We start from the raw sequence: 21,276 nt of genomic DNA, 5'->3' as shown, positions 1-21,276 counted from the left end.
GATGAAGGTCTGGTTGGGCTGAGGGTTGGGGAGGGGGAGGAGGAGCAAGGAGGGGCAGGGTTATGTAGGCGCTTGACACTTGGGAAAAGAGTTTGAATCTGGGGGACTTCCATAGCCGTTCAGTGGTTAAGACTTCACCTTCCAATGCAAGGGAGTGTGGGTTCAATTCCTGGTCAGGGAGTTAAGATCCTCCAATTAAAATAAATAAATTAAAAAACAAAAAGATCCCACAGGCCTCAGGGCCAAAAAAACAAAACATAAAACAGAAGCAATATTGTAACAAACTCAATAAAGACTTTAAAAATAGTCCACATTAAAAAAAAAAAAACCTTAAAAAAAGTTTGAGCTTTATCTGGAAAGTCACAGGATCCAGTAATGATCTGGGAATATCAACAAGGTCACTCCAAGGGTTTTTTTTAATTATGACTAAACTCTTAAGCTGAAATATAACATACATTCAGAAAACGGTACGTGATCATCTCAACAAATTTCCGCAAAATGAATACCCACTGTAACCAGCGTCTACACCGAGACAGAACCTCAGCAGCAGCCCAGAAGCCTCCCTCACACCCTTGTTCCCAGTCACTCCTGTTGACCCAAAAGCAACGGCTACCCTGGGTGCGTGGCTCCTGACCTGGGGTCCTGGTGGGTCAGTCAGGACAGCTGTGACTGTCCTCCTGCCCCGAGCCTCCTGCTCAGCAGCATCTTAGTCCTTCCTGAGAGGGGATATTTCACCAAACCATGAGGAGGAAGTAGACTCACAATTTTAGCTTTCCATGGCGTCTGAAGCTCCCAATAAGCAGGCACTGGAGGCAGAGCCAGGGTGGGCTCTGGAGAAACGGGCCGGGAAGTCAGAAAGGGGGTGCCTTCAGGATCCCCTAGGAGCTGACTCAGCCTCTGCCCTCCTACCCTCAGAGGGGAGGGGAGCTTTTTGTGCTAAAAGCATAGGCTTTGTTGCTGTTCTTAAAAGCATTGACTTTTTGTGTAAGATGTTTCAGTCGCTAATGTAAGTATAAACGGCACCCCCCCAAAGAGCTTTCCAAAACCAGCAGCCCTACCCATATGGACAGTGATGGGTCTACGATGCATCTGTCGGGGCCCAAGAGGAGCTGAGGGAGAAACACTGCATCCGCTCTTGCTCTGTGCAGCCCCCTTGCATCGCTGTGCTGGGCACAGCTCACACCAGCTTGGGAAGCCAATCCTGCACATCTCCTCCTAACCCTGTGTGTGGTGACTTGACCATGGTTGCTGGAAACTGGCCAGGATGGGAGTATTTGCACCACAGAGCTCAGTAAACACAACAAATCGCCCTCTGCTCCCACATCCCCTGGAGAGCTGGTGGTTAAACATTCACCAGCCTAAGTTTCTGAATCCTTGGCCAATGAACCAGAGCTTCATCTCATGGTACAGTGGTGCTGTCTGCAGGTGAATGCGTGCCTGTGTGCGATCGCTTTCCACCACCCATAGCCCACCGGGAAAAACTGCAAATCCATGTAGAGAAGTATCATTTCACTCTGGGCTAATCTGCTTGCTTTTACAATCTGCAGAATTTAAAAAATGTAAATGCAGCAAAAGCAAAGCTTCCTCTCAAAGAAAAAAGGCAATTTATATTTCTCTCAGACATTTGCTCTGACAACTACCAAGCTCTGTGCAAAACATTTCATCAGTCAAGGAAAACTAGCATTTGCTGCTTATGTAGTTCTTTCCATTTCTTATTACAGACTATGTACAAACAAAGCAAAACATTTACAACTAGTGAGATGTTATACGTACCGATGGAAAGTTCCATTAAAGACTTGCAACCATTATAGAATTCCACGAGAACAAAACCTTTTTGCTCTAAAAGTAGGAAGACTCGCTTTAATAGGATCAGCTTTTTTGGTAACTATTAATACTTGTCAAAATAATGAGGTGTCCACACCCCGTTGGAATGGCCATCATCAACAAGTTTACAAACAATAAATGCTGGAGAGGGTGTGGAGAAAAGGGAACCTTGCCCTTGCTACAGTGTTGGTGGGAATGTAACTTGGTACAGCCACTACAGAGAACAGTATGGAGGTTCCTTAAAAAACTAAAACTAAAGCTACCATATGATCCAGCAGTCCCACTATTGGGCATATACCTGGAGAATACAATTCAAAAAGATACATGCAGACTTCCCAGGTGGTCCAGTGGTTAAGAATCTGCCTGCCAATGTAGGGGACATGGATTCGATCCATGACACCAGAGGATTTCGCACGCCCTGGGGTAACTGGGCCACACCACAACTACTGAGCCTGTGCTCTAGAGCCTTCAAGCCGCCACTACTGAAGCCCACATGCCCTGGAGCCCGTGTTCCACCACAAGAGAAGCCACTGCAATGAGAAGCCTGCAGACCACAACTACAGAGTAGCCCCTGCTTGCTGCAGCTAGAGAAAGCCATGTACAGCAATGAAAACCCAGTACAGCCAAAAAAATACATCAGTAATTTTTTTTAAAAATTTAAAAAAAATAGACACACGCACCCCAATGTTGACTGCAGCACTGTTTATCACATCTAGGACATGGAAGCCACCTAAATGCTCATCAACAGAGGAATGGATAAAGAAGATGTGGGACATAGATACAATGGAATACTACTCAGCCATTAAAAAGAATGAAATAATGCCATTTACAGCAATATGAACCTAGAGATTGTAATACTGAGTGAAGTAAGTTTGACAGAGAAAGACAAATATGTATCACTCATATGTGGAATATAAAAACATGCTATAAATGAATTTATCTACCATACAGAAATAGAGTTACATATGTAGAAAATAAACTTATGGTTATTGAGGAATAAGGGGGGGAAGAGAGATAAATTGGAAGACTGGATCGACACATATACACTACTATATATAAAACATAACTAATAAGGCCCTACTGAACAGCATTTGGAACTCTACTCAATACTCTGTAATGGCCTATATGGGAAAAGAATCTAAAAAAGCGTGAACATATCTATATGTACAACAGATTCACTGTGCTGGACACCTGCAACTAACACAACATTGTAAATCAACTATATTCCAATAAAATATTAATTTAAAAATACGAGGTGTTTTGTTACCTCTATCAATGGAATAGTGACATTACAGATCAGAATTTTTAAAATTCTCCTGTATCACAGTGGCATCAATGACACAAAGAATATAAGCAAGGTTGGTATCTAGTACAAGAATCCCAACACTGAGGACAGGGGGCTTCCTGGCAGTGGAACTTGGAGGAGGGAACATAAGTAGGGCTTTGGGGGTGTTTTTGTTTGTGTGTGTGTGTGTGTGTATGTGTGTGTGTGTGTGTGGTAAGACCACACAACATGGTATTTATCCTCTTAACAAATCTGGAAGTGTACAACCCCATACTGTTAACTATAGCCACTGTGCTGGGTGGCAGCTCTCTGTGACTTATTTATCTAGCATAACTCAAACTTTATTCCCACTGAACAAAGGAAACTTGTATCACAACTATTTCTGATAAAGAGTTTCTAGTATGATTATTTTCTGATGTTCTATTTTATTTTTGAAGATATAGCTTTTTTTTTTAAACTATTAAGACATAATTGCTCACACTCTTGTTTCCGGGGGGGGAAATCCTTCTTTGCCAAGTTGATGGCAGAACTCTCTCCCTACTCCATGGAAACAAAGACAGAAAACAGATCAATCTAATGCGCTTATCAAAGGTGCTACTTATTACTACAAAATATTTTATTAAAGAAAAACTGTGATGAAGTACTTTAGACACATAGAGATGAAAATATACCTCATGAAACAAAGCATGAGGCCTGGCCCAGCATTTGTGGAATATCTTTAAGGAGCAATGAAAATGTTTTCTCTCCTGCATTGCTGGTGTTGAGTGTGAACTGGAATGGTACAAGTTGGACAGTAGCTATTGAATTTTAAACATATATAGTCTTGAATCCAGCAGGTCCAATTCTGGGTCTTTGCTCTTGAAAAATCTACATGTGCATGGTAGGATGTAACCGCCAGGATGTGTACCAGTGTATTTACAATAGGAGAAATATCAATAACCTCAGATATGCGGATGACACCACCCTTATGGCAGAAAGTGAAGAAGAACTAAAGAGCCTCTTGATGAAAGTGAAAGAGGAGAGTGAAAAAGTTGGCTTAAAGCTCAACGTTCAGAAAACTAAGATCATGGCATCTGGTCCCATCACTTCATGGGAAATAGATGGGGAAACAGTGGAAACAGTGTCAGACTTTAATTTTGGGGGCTCCAGAATCACTGCTGATGGTGATTGCAGCCATGAAATTAAAAGACGCTTACTCCTTGGAAGGAAGATTATGGCCAACCCAGATAGCATATTTAAAAGCAGAGATGTTACTTTGCCAACAAAAGTCTGTCTAGTCAAGGCTATGGTTTTTCCAGTGGTCATGTATGGATGTGAAAGTTGGACGGTGAAGAAAGCTGAGCGCCGCAGAATTGATGCTTTTGAACTGTGGTGTTGGAGAAGACTCTTTTAAGTCCCTTGGACTGCAAGGAGATCCAATCAATCCATCCTAAAAGAGATCAATCCTGGGTGTTCATTGGAAGGTCTGATGTTGAAGCTGAAACTCCAATACTTTGGCCACCTCATGCGAAGGGTTGACTCATTGGAAAAGACCCTAATGCTGGGTAGGATTGGGGGCGGGAGGAGAAGGGGACAACAGAGGATGAGATGGTTGGATGGCATCACCGACTCAGGGAGTTGGTGATGGACAGGGAGGCCTGGCGTGCTGCAATTCATGGGGTCGCAAAGAGTTGGACACGACTGAGCGACTGAACTGAACTGAGAATGCAAAATTGAAACCTAAGTGTGCATTCGCAGCAAAGTAGTAAAACAAACTATGGCTCATGAATACTCAGAAATGCACCACTGTGACAAGGGAATATAGAGGATTTTACATTTTAAAAAATCAGGTGGATCACTGTGTGCCATATGAAAACTGTCCATGGTGTACGCATCATTTAAAAAGGGTAAGCTGCAAAGTAACAAATCTCACCATATGATCTCACTTTAATGAAAATGCTTCTCACGCTGTCTATATGTGTATTATGTACATAACAGATATATGTACACACACAGTATACATATATAACTGAGCTTGGAGAAAAGTGTACATGGACATCCATCAAATCATCACTGGTGGGAATGAAGAACAGGTTTGGGGGATCTGAAGGGACTTTTACTTTATTCCTTATCCACATCCTCATGTTTTAACTTCTTTATCAACAAGCTTGCATTCATTCATATATATACACACATATACACATATAGGTACCATATAATACAAATAATTACACACACACACACATGCACATATATATATAAATACCTTGCTTCCTTTTTCCAACTGTGATTACACTCTCTCATATACTTCTGTCACTCAGAAGTTAACCACAGGTGCCTGTTCTTTCAAGTACTACAATATAGTTAACTCTCCTACATGAAAACTGAATTTTTAATTAAATGATACAGAATAAACAGAGAGCTGTTTATGATTGTTTTCTTACCATTTCTGTGGGTGAGACATGCCACAGAGAAACAGTCCTCTCCTCCGCTTCACTGTTTATGGAGACATACGAAGGCTGGTAGACTTTGGTTGGTTCTATCACCAGAACCTAAAAGAACAGAACAGATTCTTGGGATGCACGGGAAGAAGCACAGAGCTCACCCTGCCCAGTGAGCAAGTGGGGAGCTCTGGACTCCACAGACCCTCTCTGAGCACCTACTGGTGGATATGCAATAAGGGAACATAGAGAAAATAAGGAAGAATAATGATGGGGTGGGGGAGACACTTGTTTATTAGATAAAGTGGCCAAGAACAGCTTGCCCAAGGAGGTCACAGAGAAGAAGAAGGAAGGCTACAGTTTTTGAGAGAAATGAGGAAGTAAACTGGAGGATCCACAGGTAGGTACCCAAGTCTGCAAAAAATGCAAGAGGATGTAGAATGAAGTGACAGTCCATGAGTTACATTTTATTGTGCTGAGGGAGAGGGAGGGAGAGGAGGAGAGGAGCAGTAAAATTCCAAAATTTTACTATTAGTGCTGCACTGTTGTGGAACCGAGTTTCTCCCCCGCAACACTATGGACATTTGGGGCTGGGTAGTTGTGTGTTGGGGGCAGGAGGCTGTCTTGTCTTTGTGGGAGGTTTAGTGGCATCCTTGGCCTCCACCCCACTAGCTGCCAGTAGCAAAACCTTCCCCACAGCCATGACAACCAAACTGTCTCTAGATATTGCCAAATGCCCTCTGGGGACAAAAATCACTCCTAGTTGAGAACCACTATTTTAAAGTATATAGCCAACCTTTTCTAGTGAGTTGATCTCTCACTGGCTGACTTTGCCTAAGATTGATGAATCTCTTAACATTTTCAATTATTCTAAAGTTTTCTTCCTTTCAGAGTATTCAATAATTTGACAGTACCAATCCCACTTTCTTTTTTATTTTATCTTCAAGATTTAGCGTTTCTTACTGGAAATCTGAGTCCATTAGTAACTTCATTTGTTGCCTCAAAAATTATATCTAGCCAGAAGTTCAGCCGTTCTTGCCTGGGTGAATATTCAATAATGGGTTTCTTGAAGCGCTGAATTAACAACAAGTTCTGAACTAATGACCGCAGGTACCTGGAAGGACCACAAGTACCAATAAATTAGATTTCCAAGGAAACAGTATTCAATCCTCCTCCCTTTAAAAGAAGTTTCACCAAAGCTTTATTTCTTAAATTCATATTGCATAGCAGGTACTTCTTAATCATTTGGCAGCCACATACTTAATTAAAAGAAACCCAAATGGAGCAAAATAAACAAAATAAGCTTGCCCAACAAAATCATAGAACATGCCTAACATTGGGCTAGACCTCAATTTTGGTACATCTTGTTTAAAGCACAGAGACTGGCAAACATTTGCTATCTTAATTAACAAGAGCAAGTGGTTTGAAGTTCAAAGGAACTGCAGAATGACAAAATTTCAAACTCAGTGTCTTTTTTTCTAACAAGACAATTATAGATTTATGTGAAGTCACTCAGTCGTGTCCAACTCGTTGCAACCCCATGGACTATAGCCTACCATGTTCCACCGTCCATGGGATTTTCCAGGCAAGAGTACTGGAGTGGGTTGCCATTTCCTTCTCCAGGGGATCTTCCTGACCCAGGGATTGAACCCGGGTCTCCCGCATTGTAGGCACACGCTTTACCATCTGAACCACCAGAGAAGTTATAGATTTATATATAGTTGTAAGAAACAATACAGAGAGATCCCATGTATCCTTGGCCTGGTTTATACCAATCGTAACATCATGCAAAATTCTAGAAGAGTATCACAATCAGGATATTGAAATCAACACAGTCAAGACAGAAAAAATTTCCATCTGAAAAGATCCCTCATGTTTCTCTTCTATAGCCAGGCCAGTTTCCTTCCTACCCTATTTCCTCTTTGACCCCTGGCCATCACTAATATTAAACTCAAGGTCTCTTCTAAAAAAAATCAGATCTGACCTGCTGGATCTTTAATTTATGAGGTCTTCAGTCTCACCACATCTTTACTATCTTTAGGCAAATTGAACTTTTTGAAACATAGCTGCCAGGCAGTGGTGGTCTCCTCTCTGATACGGAATGGGGCTGAGGGGTGGTGGTTACACTGACAGTATCAGAGCATTATTTTGCCCTTTGAGGATAAAGTCTGGAGCTATCCTGGGAAGGTATGGTGTTGTAAAGGATTAACTCGGCAGGCCTAGGTTTCCAAACTACATATTCCAAAGAAAGGTCTGGCCTTTGACTGGCTTCTGAAGCATTAGTTCTAAGTCGTTGGGATATCCCGCCTGATAGAGTCTTTGTCAACCTTAGGCCTTGTGCCAGGCCAGCTAGTCTACACTAACATTATGATTCACGGTGGAGGCCTTGGGCCATGTTGTTTCAGTGTGATTTCTGGAGAGGCTGGGAACTCAGCTCAGCTACCTGCATGCTTCATGCCTACATAACTGACTCTCAGTAAAAACCCTGGGACTTCCTTGGTGGCTCAGTGGTAAAGAATTTGCATGCCTGCCAATATAGATACTTTACACAGGATCAGAACTGAGACACAGGTTTGATTCCTGGTCTGGGAAGATCCCACATGCCGAGAAGCAACAAAGCCCATGTTTCACAACTACTGAGCCTGTGTGCTAGAGCCCAGGAACCACAGCTACTGAAGTCCATGAGCCTAGAGTCTGAGCTCCACAACAAGAGAACCCGGTGACTGCAACTAGAGAGGAGCCCTCACTCACTACAACTAGGGAAGAACCCGCATAGCAGGGAAGATCCAGCACAATCAAAACGAAATAAAATTATCTTTTAAAACAATTAATAAAAACCCTGGACAACAAGGCTCAGTGAGCTTCCCTGGTCGACAATAATTTGTACATGTTGTCATGCATCACTGCTGGGAGAGTTAAGCACTGTCCACATGACTCCACTGGGCCTTCCTGGTGGCTCAGCAGTGAAAAATCCACCTGCCATTGAAGGAGATGTGGGTTCAACTCCTGGGTCAGGAAGATCCCCTGGAGAAGGAAATGACAACCCACTCCAGTATTCTTGCCTGGGAAATCCCACGGACGGAGGAGCCTGGCGGGCTACAGTTCCCGGGGTCACAAAGAGTAGGACGCGACTTAGCAACTAAGTAACAACAACCACATATAACTCCACTGAAAGAGGACAACTGGAAGCCTGTTCCTGGTCTCCCCTGAGCTCTGCCCTAGGTGCCTCTTGTCTTTGCTGATTCTAATCCATATACTTTTACTGCAATAAACCACTGCCACAAGTATAACAGCTTTCTGAATTCTTTGAGCAAATCATGAACCTCAGGGTGGTCTTGAATACACAATAGGTACAAATACTGTCAGTCAGTCCAGGTTCTGACGTAATGGGAATGTATTCAAGCCTCAGAGCTCATTTCCAGAGAGTCAGCTCTGTCTGCCTCAGATGCAGCAATACACTGTAACATTAGAGTGCTTCAAATAGCGGCCACTCCAGGAGAGCTGCAAGCTTAGCCTACCTCTGTGTTCTCTCAGCCTCAGAAAACTTTCAAGAAGTTCATAGGGTTTCAGGATCAAATTTAAGTCCTCTAGATGAGGAGGAAACACAGTCAACACTAGGTATGGCCACTGAAATTCCTATCCCCTAGGGTCCAGATTGGCCCACTGAGAGGAGACACAGAAGGGGACAGACAAACATGGATCATTAGAAGCAAAAATGTTTTAATTATGTAAGTGATCCAAATGCATTTTAGACAAATCAGAGGATAGATTTAAAAAGCAGATTCAAAACTTCCTCATCGGCTACCTCCCTGAGACAACCACTATCAACGTTTTGGGGAAAATCCATGACTCATCATTTATTCATTATACAAATATCTGCTGAGCATCTATTGATTTTATGAGACTATAGTAATCAATGGCGGAACCATGATTCCAGTGGAGCTCAGTGTCTATTGGGAAGTCAGCTATTGCCCAACTCTCCCAGACCCTCCTCTGAGTCACATATGAAACAGAGGTTTTTAATGAAAATGAGTCCATATACAACAGTAGTTCTCAAAGTGTGGCCCCCAGGCCAGCAGCGTCCGCTTGTAATTTCTAAATGCAAATTCTCAGGCCCTACCCTATACCCTCTGAACTAGAAATCTTAAGGGTTAGGCCTGGCAGTCTGTTTTAGTCAACACAGGTGATTCTGATAATGTCACTGATAGAAAAAATACATGCTGTATCTGGTTTTTCTTATTCAATGATAAACCATGAACACATTTCCATGTCTCCAAGTATTCTTTCTTGCACATTTTAATGGCTGCATAATGAACTAACTAGAGGCACTGCTGGGCCTCCATTTTCCTGACCATATCTATGATGGGTGTTTTAGTTCGCTTCCATTTATGATGAAAATCATTTACTTGGTGTCCTTTGAGCTTTACTATCTGCTTTCTCACAAATGCACAATATGGACTGGTACCCAAGAATGTTCTGCTCTTGAGAACCTACATGATCTGAAAAAACTAAAGGGACTGAGAGTTTTGTCTTGGAGACATAGCGTGTAAGGATATATTCTGTGTGTGGGGTCTGTTTTTCCCTCCCTTCACATAAAACTAAGTGAGCCTTTCTGCCTTAACTTTGCTTTAATGAAGAAGTCAGAAGGAAAAAACACAGCAATTGTTATTGTTTTTTGCATTCACACCTTTTCCTCCTAGGTTAACTTTTCAGAACAAGACTGGATATTGACATGGGTGATAAAAATGCATAGGCATGACTCACCAGACGGGAGGTTTCAGTCTGAACAACCTCTCTGCTGCTTGGACAGCCTTCCCAACATCACTGGCCAACATGCTGACACTGAAGAACTGACCTACATCCCAGTAGTTGTTCATTTTCTCCAAGCTCCCTTTTCTTCCCAACAAACTGTTCAGCCGGACACCTGAATAATTTGAATTTTAGATAAAGTTAAGACAAATCTTCCTAGTTTCTATCATATCATGCAAGCCTTTAGATAGAGGAGAAACGGCACTGTATTGGGGCTGCAGCCCCACGTGTGCTATCAGAGAGTAACTGTTCCTTTTGCGATATAATGCTGGTTGTTTTTGTTGTTGTTTAGTCACTAAGTTCTGGAGAAGGCAATGGCACCCCACTCCAGTACTCTTGCCTGGAAAATCCCATGGATGGAGGAGCCTGGTAGGTTGCAGTCCATGGGGTTGCTGAGAGTCGGACACGACTGAGCAACTTCACTTTCACTTTTCACTTTCATGCATTGGAGAAGGAAATGGCACTCCAGTTTTCTTGCCTGGAGAATCCCAGGGACAGCAGAGCCTGCTGGGCTGCCATCTATGGGGTCGCACAGAGTCGGACACAACTGAGGTGACTTAGCAGTAGCAGTCACTAAGTTCTGTTTGACTCATGCGACTCCAAGGACTGTAGCCCGCCAGGCTCCTCTGTCCATGGAATTTCCCAGGCAAGAATATTAGAGTGGGTTGTCATTTCCCTCTCCAGGGGATCTTCCCAACCCAGAGGTCAAACTCACGTCTCCTGCATTGGCAGGCAGATTCTTTACCAGAGCCACCAGGGAAGTCCCCTTAATGCTGGTTATTTGAGCATAATTTTGAATGCTGGACTTGTGTTGTCAAAGCATATCAACATGTGCAGTCATGAACAGCTTTACCTATTTTCCTCAGTTCCATGGAAGTTTCAAATTGTTGTCCAGCAACTATCAGCAATACCGCAAGGTTGATTCCTGAATAAAGAGATGGCTGGAGCGCAAACCCTTTGTGATACCTGTAATTATAGAAGCATCAAAATTCCCTTTATATCAGCTTATTATAGTAGAAGAAAAAAGTGTAAATAATAGCACATATCAATCTTCTCATGAAAATTTTTACTACTCTAATTTGTGGTCCATCTAGTCAAGGCTATGGTTTTTCCAGTGGTCATGTATGGATGTGAGAGCTGGACTATAAAGAAAGCTGAGTGCCGAAGAATTGATGCTTTTGAACTGTGATGTTGGAGAAGACTCTTGAGAGTCCCTTGGACTGCAAGGAGATCCAATCAGTCCATCCTAAAGGAGATCAGTCCTGAGTGTTCATTGGAAGGACTGATGTTGAAGCTGAAACTCCAATACTTTGGCCACCTGATGCGAAGAGCTGACTCATTTGAAAAGACCCTGATGCTGGGAAGGATTGAGGGCGGGAGGAGAAGGGGACAACTGAGGATGAGATGGCTGGATGGCATCACCGACTCAATGGACATGGGTTTGGGTGGACTCTGGGAGTTGGTGATGGACAGGGAGGCCTGACGTGCTGTGGTTCATGGGGTTGCAAAGAGTCGGACATGACTGAGCGACTGAAGTGAAGTGAGTGAATTTGTTTTCCAGCTCTTTGCCCCTCCCTGCCCATCTTTACTGATAGCTACATGCACCAATCAGATAGCTTCTTAAAAATGTCATAATAGCAACACAATAGCACTAGGAATTTTTAAAACCTATCTTCATCAGATTTATAGCTTTTAGAGAAAAGCTATGGTCATTGTATAAAATGAGGAAAGTATATTAAAGTGTACAAAAGAAATCTAAAACCTATTATAATTCTACCCTCTAAAGTGAGCCAAAATGTCAACATATCATTTTTAAAGTTATACTACATTTGCACACTGAGCATTTTTTATTTCACGGAAATCTCAACAGGTATAGGCCCTTTCTCTGTAGGCCATCTGTTTGTTTGTATCACAAAATGGAATTATTTTTTCATGTAAGAAGCAGTTCTGCCAAAATGTTGGATCCCAAAGAGCAGTGGCATAAAGTGAGAGAAAGGGCAGTGATAGTTTACATTAAGATAAACAAGATCCTAAACTGTGAGTGCCATTTTTACACTGAAAGGTTCACCATGCCATTCAAAATTTTCTTATTTATCGTTTGTCTACACATTAAAAATGTATTTCTCTTCCATGATCAAGTATGAATACCAAGATTAGGGGAAAAAAATCTGATCAATGAAGTAATGACACAAAAATGTCTTTTTGTAAACCAGGAGTGATTTTATCACTCATGTGACAACAGGAGGATTAAGCACCAACAAAACATTCACTGTGAAAGGGAGAACTTATCAGTTAAGTCTGATCATGTCACGAAATCAGTTAAAATATGATTCTGTGAACTTGGTGGCATGATACAAAGTACCCTCAAGTGGAGCCAAGGACATCAAGAAAGTTCTTCCAACCCCAGTCAACAAAATTCCAATAAAATTGAACCCTCTCTCCCTCCCACTCCTGGTATGTTTTGGGGATTTTACATTCCATATCTTACTATATGTGACTTTTTTTCCCCCATTTTCTTTTATTATGGAAAGCTATCTGGGAAGAGGGCAGAGAGGGTGGTTTCTCTATGTTTCTTATCCACAAATCAAACAGGCCCAGCTTGGGGACAGACAAGTCTCGAATTCGGGGTCAGGACTGCAGTCCCAGGTTTGTGTCTGTCCAGCCCCATGACCTTGGACTGGCCCCCTGCCTCCCTGAGACTCACGTTCCACATCTCTGAGAGCGAGATGATCCCCATGGCCTCAACAGAGCCAACATGCCTTGACCAGAAGATTAAGCTTCATGTGCTCCTGTACCCACAGCGCTACCTTCCAAACTGCATGGAGAGGGCTCCGATGACTTCCTTGAAGGAGCCACAGGCAGTCATTTCCTGACCTGGGGGTTGAATTCCTGGCCATGGTGGTGGGAACACAGCTACCTATTTTGCCCCTGTCAATTATTTTCCTTCATTTTCCTTCCCTTCAACACCCCGAGTGATTCCTCTTGACCATGCAGTGCTCTGGGTAATACTTGGGATTAACTAAGACTAAAAGAAGGTCCCCCACCCTCTAAGAACCTATACCATGAAAGAGATTGTAAGATCTACACACAATTAGTGAAAATACTAATTTTCATGAGTGTGGCAAATAACCTAAAATCACACAAATCCATCTAGAGGGACTCACAGGAGACAAGAGAGGCTTGAGATATGGCATGAAGATGGATAGAATTGTAACAGCAGCAATTTAGAAAGGGAATCCCCAGCACAGAAAATGGCAGGAGCAGAGATGGAAGTTTGGGGAGTTCCTAAGGAACTCCAGTTTATGTGGACATATATCAAGTAGTGAGAAACAGGGCTGGGGGAGGTTGGAGAAAGTCTGCAGAGCACCCAGAATGGTGATCTACGAGTTTGAAGTTGTATTTAGTAGGGAGTGGAGAGGTATTTTGGGTCTTTGAGCTTCAGGAAAAGTAAGCTGTTAATGTATGAAGGATACACTTTACAGACACCAAGCAGAGAACCCACCTGGGATACTGTTAGAACATTCCTGGCAAGAAAATAAAAAAAAAAAAATGGCACCGACTGAGGGTGGTGGTGATGGGAAAGGATGGTTAGGGAGGAAAGGAAGGCTCACAGAAGGGCTGGAATTGGGAAGTGACCGTATAGGGAGATAAGTAAGTGAAAGTCACCAAACATTAAGCAAAAGTGCATGTGGAGAAGGCTAAAGAATGGTGGGAAGAGAGCAAGACAATGGAAGCCATCCCTTATGGAGAGGAGGGAATAACTTCAATCTTAGACATGCTGAGTCTTAAATACCAGCACCATCTTGAAAGAATAGGTAAGCAAAGAGTAGGGCAATGTGGGGCCAAAGCTTAGGATAGGGGCTGGGCTGGAGACTGACTACAGTCCAAGGTGTGGGAGTGACTAGGATTACCAAGGAACAGTGTAGATGGAGAGAAGAGGGGAGAGGACAAAGTCCAATCTGTATAGAAGGAAAACAAAGAGGAGGGGGAAGGGGGGCAGTCAGAATTAAATGAGACCAAACAGCGGTACCAAGAGCTCTTGTGATGGAAATGGATGATGTAGGCTGTTTGCTCTATCTGCAAATACACCCAGGTTCTGACACCTCATTGTTTTCATCATTACTACCCTGGTTCAAGCTACCATCAGCTCTTCTCTGAGTTTCTAACTGTTCTCTCTGTCAGCCCTCATCCACGTGGTAGGTTACTTAATAACCACAAACCCCTGCCAAACCACTAAGCACATGCCTTTGTCATGTCTCCCTCTCACAGGTGGAATCTGTGTCTCTACCCACTTTGAATCTGGGCTGACCATGTGGTTGGCTTTGACCAAGAACATGTGGCAGAACTGACCTTGTGAGAGTTCCTGAGCCTTGAGAGGCTTTCTGGTTTCCACATTCACTCTGTTAGAATGCTGTCCACCATGTAAGGGAGCTGGTCTTGCAGGACTAAAACCACTGTTAGAGAATGGAGGCTCCCACCAACAGCTGGCACCAGCTGTCACATGTGACTGAGGCCATCCTGGACCTGTCAGCCCTGCTGCCTCTCCAGATGACTACAACCTTAGGAATGAGTTCAGCACTTCAGGAGTAGAATCAGCAGAGGAACTGCCTGGGCAATCCACAGAATCATGAGACATCATAAACCCTTGTGTTAAGCCACTGGGTTTTGGAGTTGCTTGTTATGCAGCAAATGATAGCTGACACACCCCCTAACATGTATTCTTTGCATAACCACGAGAGTCCTCTGGTTAAAATGCAGCTCAGATCGTGTCACTCCTCCGCTGAGAACATTCCAGCACTGTATCATCTCACTCTGAGTAAAACAGTCTTCTTCTTTTGCATTTCCTGCCACTGTCCCCCTTGCTCCTGGCCTCATCATCCTTGCACATACTCAGCATGCTTCCTTCTCAGGGTCTTTGCTGAGGAGACCCCCCTCAGCTCTTGTTCTTGCTGTCCCTCACCCTACTTCTGGAACACAGTTATCTGCAAGGCTCATTCCCTCACCACCTACACTTTATTCACCTTCACTGAGCATCCTATATAAAACTGCTGACAACTCCCAACCCTCCCTTCCCTTGTCCTTGATTAACTTTTCCCCAATGCCCTCACCATCAGCTGATATTCTATTTTACTGTATTTGTTTGTCTAACTTTCCTTACCAGCAATGCAAGGTCCATGAGGGTGTGGATTCAGATCTGCTGTTTATCCCCACCATCTAGAAGAGTTCCTGGCATGCAGTAAACCCTCAGAAGACATTTGTTGAATGAATAAATGAATAAGAAATGAACAGCTCACTGAGAGGGTAATGCCATGATGGTGGTGGAACAAGGTTCTGGAAGGAGGAGCTGGGAAGGAGGTGCTGAGCTTCCTTGCCCCTATAAATGTGTGAACTTGTGAGAAGAGTGTCACCAGCAGAAAATCCTGTTTCTAATGGTTTCCTTTTGGAAAAAAGAATCTGGAAATTCCCAGACCACTTGTATGGCATCTTTCTTACTGCCAGCAAACAGGCAGATACACATATGTAGGGAAAAGACCTGGACCCTGAGCTTGTGCAATTCTATTCTTTGCACAGATGCATGTGTTACTGACGAAGGCAGAGGGTTTACCATTCGATGGCGCTGTCTCTGCTGGCATCATCTTTGCAGTCCGAATCTAAGAAGATGTCCTTGTAGATCCTCCCACAGAGGCAGAACATGTCGGGGGCCGGGTGGTCACAGCTCTGCAGAACCTGGAGCATGACCTGCAGGGCCTTCTCACGATCATCTGTGCTGTTTCTCCTGAAAGATTCAGTGATAAGATGACAAATGTCTGACTCAAGACAGGGAGTGTATATATCTATATATGCATTCATTCTGTGAAAGGCTGGTGCAAGGATGCTGTGCTTTAACAGGAAAAAAAATGAAATTATCTTTCATTTTTCATATTCAAATGAAACAAGTGCTTAAGATCCACACCAGTAAGTCTCATTAAATCATACTCCATCCTTACCTGATCTTTTCTAAGTTAGACCTAGACTGTGGATGAAAGTGTATGCAGATCAATGTATTTGGAAAGACAGAAAAAAAATATGGCATCTTCCTGTTGCTGGATGAAGAGTAAAGATTTCAGAAGCTAAGCCTGAATCATGAGGATGAGATAGTCTGATACAAGGTTCCTTTGGAAAAGTGGCAGGGTCCCCAAATTCAGAAAGCCAAGATGAATTTAGAAATATATCTTGGCATTTCTTGACCTGAAATGTCTTGCCATCCTCAAACAGGGAATGACCCCACCAGTAATTCCTGTTATACTCATCAGAATCAGAAATTACTTATATATTCACAGATCACAGTCTTCTTTATTAGTACATTATGTGGTAAAATTTTCATTTTATACACAGGAAATGAATTCCTTAGACAGCTGTTAAATTTTTTTGCCACAAAATATCTTGAGTTTGTGGCTGTGAAATATTAAAAGTGTTCCTGTGAAGGTTTGGAAGCACATGTCCATCAGTAGTGAGGACTGATTAAGTCAACTATGGTTAATGATATTCATATTATAATATAAAATATTAAACATTTCTAAAAAGAAATTAAGCAACTTCTATGTAATACTGCTATGGAAAGGTCTCCAGAACATCCTGTTAAGACAAGAGAGCAAGGTGTTGAATACTGTGCACAAAATGCTACCTTTTTATTTAAAAAGGGGGGGATGTGAACAATAAATGTATCTCCTTTCATTTCTTCAAAATGGAAAATAAAAAGGTAAGAAAAATGGCTAATGATAGGTTGAGGGAAAAGAAAACATGATGAAGGGGGCAGGGACAGATAGAAAGTTCTATTAATACGTCTTGGAATTTGGCTTTGAAAATACGTAAGATTTTTACATAATTCTTTTTAAAAATGAGACAATTCTTAAAATTTTGCCTAAAAAGAGAGTTTGCTAATGAACATACTATCTGAATTTGTGGCTGGGGCAAAACAAAACAAATGAACCTATGCATCTGGTTGACAGCTTACCCACAAAAGAGAAATTAATTTATCACATGATTTACAAACACAATAATCCAATTGTACTTTCCTGAGAGGATATAACCTAAGGAAAAAATATAAATGCAAAGAAATCTTATATAGTTTCCAGTAATCATACTATATATGTGATAATGGTATGTGTGTGCTCAGTCGTGTCTGACTCTTTGCCAGGCTCCTCTGCCTATGGAATTTCCCGGGCAAGAATACTGGTGTGGGTTGCCATTTCCTCCTCTAGGAGATCTTCCCGACCCAGGGATCAAACCTGTGTCTCCTGCATTGGCAGGCGGATTCTTGACCACTGAGCCACCTGGGAAGTCCAAGTGATGAGACTAGTACTGGTGTTTTGGAAAAGAATACAAAAATATTAATTGAGTATCATTAAGAACCAGAATTTTCAGCACAGGAGAAATAAATACAAAATCAAAGAAGCAAAAATCCTATAGTCCTAAATTTGAATTGGAATATCACTAGGAATTCATGAGGTGGTCTCCCCAGCTCTAGCTACCAAAAAGGTTCAAAACAATGACCAACTCAGTAGCAATGAGAACCTTCAAGCCCTGACTGGGGGTCTGAAAACGTCAACTCTCACTTAAGAAACCAGGACTCCTTGCAAGAATCATTGATTCAACATATGTCTAAGATGATTCTGGAACATCTTAACCCACAAAGAAGCAAAGAAGCTACTAAACTCTTATCAAAGACTCAGGAGCCAACTTGAAAGTTTTTGGCTAAAGAGGGGAAAATTTGAGCATTAAGAAGAAAAATAACTATAAAGCACTGAAATACATTAATTATCACTAAAATTATGAGTTCATAAAGATCTTATGAAGCCTCACTGGTCACTCTTGGAGGATGCTAACAAACCAATTCACTGTTTTTGAAAAATGATCAAGGCAAAATTAAGCATATAGCTTCCTTTCCCCATACAAACTGTAACCAAGTCATTGATGAGGGAAAATGTCTCTTTATAAATAAAGTATTTGTGCCACTAACTCGGGAATTAATTATAAAATTCAAATATCACTATTTTACAACTTCTAACGAAATAATGGATCTAGGTAATGATCATCAAGGGCCACTAGCATCACAAAAACAAAAAACTGATGAAGTACACAATCAACTATGCAGTTCAGTTCAGTTCAGTCGCTCAGTCGTGTCTGACTCTTTGCGACCCCATGAACCGCAGCACACCAGGCCTCCCTGTCCATCACCAACTCCTAGAGTCCACCTAAACCCATATCTGTCGAGTCGGTGATGCCATCTAACCATCTCATCCTCTGTCGTCCCCTTCTCCTCCTGCCCTCAATCTTTCCCAGCATCAGGGTCTTTTCAAATGAGTCAGCTCTTAGCATCAGGTGGCCAAAGTATTGGGAGTTTCAGCTTCAACATCAGTCCTTCCAATGAACACTCAGGACTGATTTCCTTCAGGATGGACTGGTTGGATCTCCTTGCAGTCCAAGGGACTCTCAAGAGTCTTCTCCAACACCACAGTTCAAAAGCATCAGTTCTTCAGCACTCAGCTTTCTTTATAGTCCAACTCTCACATCCATACATGACTACTGGAAAAACCATAGCCTTGAATAGACGGACCTTCGTCGGCAAAGTAATGTCTCTGCTTTTAAATATGCTGTCTAGGTTGGTCATAACTTTCCTTCCAAGGAGTAAGCGTCTTTTAATTTCATGGCTGCAATCACCATCAGCAGTGATTTTGGAGCCCAAAAAAATAAAGTCAGCCACTGTTTCCACTGTTTCCCCATCTATTTCCCATGAACTGATGGGACCAGATGCCATGATCTTAGTTTTCTGAATGTTGAGCTTTAAGCCAACTTTTTCACTCTCCTCTTTCACTTTCATCAAGAGACTCTTTAGTTCTTCACTTTCTGCCATAAGGGTGGTGTCATCTGCATATCTGAGGTTATTGATATTTCTCCCGGCAATCTTGATTCCAGCTTGTGCTTCATCCAGCCCAGCGTTTCTCATGATGTACTCTGCATATAAGTTAAATAAGCAGGGTGACAATATACAGCCTTGATGTACTGCTTTTCCTATTTGGAACAAGTCTGTTGTTCCATGTTCAGTTCTAACTACTGCTTCCTGACCTGCATACAGGTTTCTCAAGAGGCAGGTCAGGTGGTCTGGTATGCCCATCTCTTTCAGAATTTTCCACAGTTTATTGTGATCCACACAGTCAAAGGCTTTGGCATAGTCAATAAAGCAGAAATAGATGTTTTCCTGGAGCTCTCTTGCTTTTTCGATGATCCAGCGGATGTTGGCAATTTGATCTCTGGTTCCTCTGCCTTTTCTAAAACCAGCTTGAACATCTGGAAGTTCACGGTTCACATGTTGCTGAAGCCTGGCTTGGAGAATTTTAAGCATTACTTCACTAGCATGTGAGATGAGTGCAATTGTGCAGTAGTTTGAGCATTCTTTGGCATTGCCTTTCTTTGGGACTGGAATGAAAATTGACCTTTTCTAGTCCTGTGGCCACTGCTGAGTTTTCCAAATTTGCTGGCATATTGAGTGCAGCACTTTCACAGCGTCATCTTTCAGGATTTGAAATAGCTCAACTGGAATTCCATCACCTCCACTAGCTTTGTTCGTAGTGATGCTTCTTAAGGCCCACTTGACTTCACATTCCAGGATGTCTGGCTCTAGGTGAGTGATCACGCCATCGTGATTATCTGGGTCGTGAAGAACTTTTTTGTACAGTTCTTCTGTGTATTCTTGCTACCTCTTCTTAATATCTTCTGCTTCTGTCCTTTATTGAGCCCATCTTTGCATGAAATGTTCCCTTGGTATCTCTCATTTGCTTGAAGAAATCTCTAGTCTTTCCCATTCTATTGTTTTCCTCTTTCTTTGCATTGATCGCTGAGGAAGGCTTTCTTATCTCTCCTTGCTATTCTTTGGAACTCTGCATTCAAATGGGTATATCTTTCTTTTTCTCCTTTGCTTTTCGCTTCCCTTCTTTTCAGCTATTTGTAAGGCCTCCTCAGACAGCCATTTTGCTTTTTTGCATTTCTTTTCTTGGGGATGGTCTTGATTCCTGTCTCCTGTACAATGTCACGAACCTCCATCCATAGTTCATCAGGCACTCCGTCTATCAGATCTAGTCCCTTAAATCTATTTGTCACTTCCACTGTATAATCATAAGGGATTTGATTTAGGTCATACCTGAATGGTCTAGTGGTTTTCTCGACTTTCTTCAATTTCAGTCTGAATTTGGCAATAAGGAGTTCATGATCCAACCCACAGTCAGCTCCTGGTCTTGTTTTTGCTGACTGTAATCAACTATTAAGTAATCTTTAAAAAAATCAAACCAACCTAAATTGACATTTCTCCAAAGAATAGATAGATGGTGAAAAAATCACATGAAAAGATGCTCAAAGTCGTTCATTATCAGAAAAATGCAACTCAAAACTACAATAAGGTATCACCTCACAGCAGATAGAACGGGTATAATCAAAAAAAGCTACAAGCAATACATGTTGGAGAGGGTGTGGAGAAAAAGGAACCCTCCTACCCTGTTGGTGGTAATGTAAATTAGTACAGCCCCCATGGAGAACAGTATGGAGGTTCCTTAAAAAACTACAAATAGAACTACCACATGATCTAGCAATTCCACTTCTGGGAAGATACCTGGAGAAAAACATAATTCAAAAAGATATATGCATCCCAATATTCACTGCAGCACTATTTACAATAGCCAAGACATGGAAGCAACCTAAATGTCCATCAACTGAGGAATGAATACAGAAGATGTGTTATATACGTACTATGTAATATTACTTAGCCATAAAAAAGAAAGAAACAATGCTATCTGCAGCAACATGGATGAACCTGGAGATTATCATACTAAGTGAAGTAAGCCAGCAAGAGACAGGTATCATATGATATCACTCATATGTGGAATTCAATTTTAAAAAACGATTCAA

The 21,276-nt window shown here is 42.1% G+C and overlaps 1 protein-coding gene across 9 annotated transcripts in view; it reads right to left on the bottom strand.

Moving 5' to 3' along the window:
• Positions 1–21,276, bottom strand: part of MAP3K15 (mitogen-activated protein kinase kinase kinase 15) — a 150,495-nt gene that overhangs the window by 40,734 nt on the left and 88,485 nt on the right. For all 9 annotated transcript variants that reach the window (XM_081566045.1, XM_081566047.1, XM_081566046.1 and 6 more), the window contains 5 exons: positions 15,944–16,114; positions 11,192–11,304; positions 10,294–10,453; positions 6,493–6,643; positions 5,533–5,640 (listed from right to left, as the gene is read on the bottom strand). In XM_081566045.1, the coding sequence (XP_081422171.1) occupies positions 5,533–5,640; positions 6,493–6,643; positions 10,294–10,453; positions 11,192–11,304; positions 15,944–16,114 (703 nt within the window). The remainder of the gene's footprint in view (positions 1–5,532; positions 5,641–6,492; positions 6,644–10,293; positions 10,454–11,191; positions 11,305–15,943; positions 16,115–21,276) is intronic.

This window comes from Giraffa tippelskirchi, chromosome X (assembly GCF_054371585.1).
Source record: "Giraffa tippelskirchi isolate mGirTip1 chromosome X, T2T-mGirTip1v1.2.pri, whole genome shotgun sequence".
Taxonomy (NCBI): Eukaryota; Metazoa; Chordata; class Mammalia; order Artiodactyla; family Giraffidae; genus Giraffa; species Giraffa tippelskirchi.
Note: the sequence above shows the minus strand (reverse complement) of the source record. Positions and strands in the feature narration are given on the sequence as shown.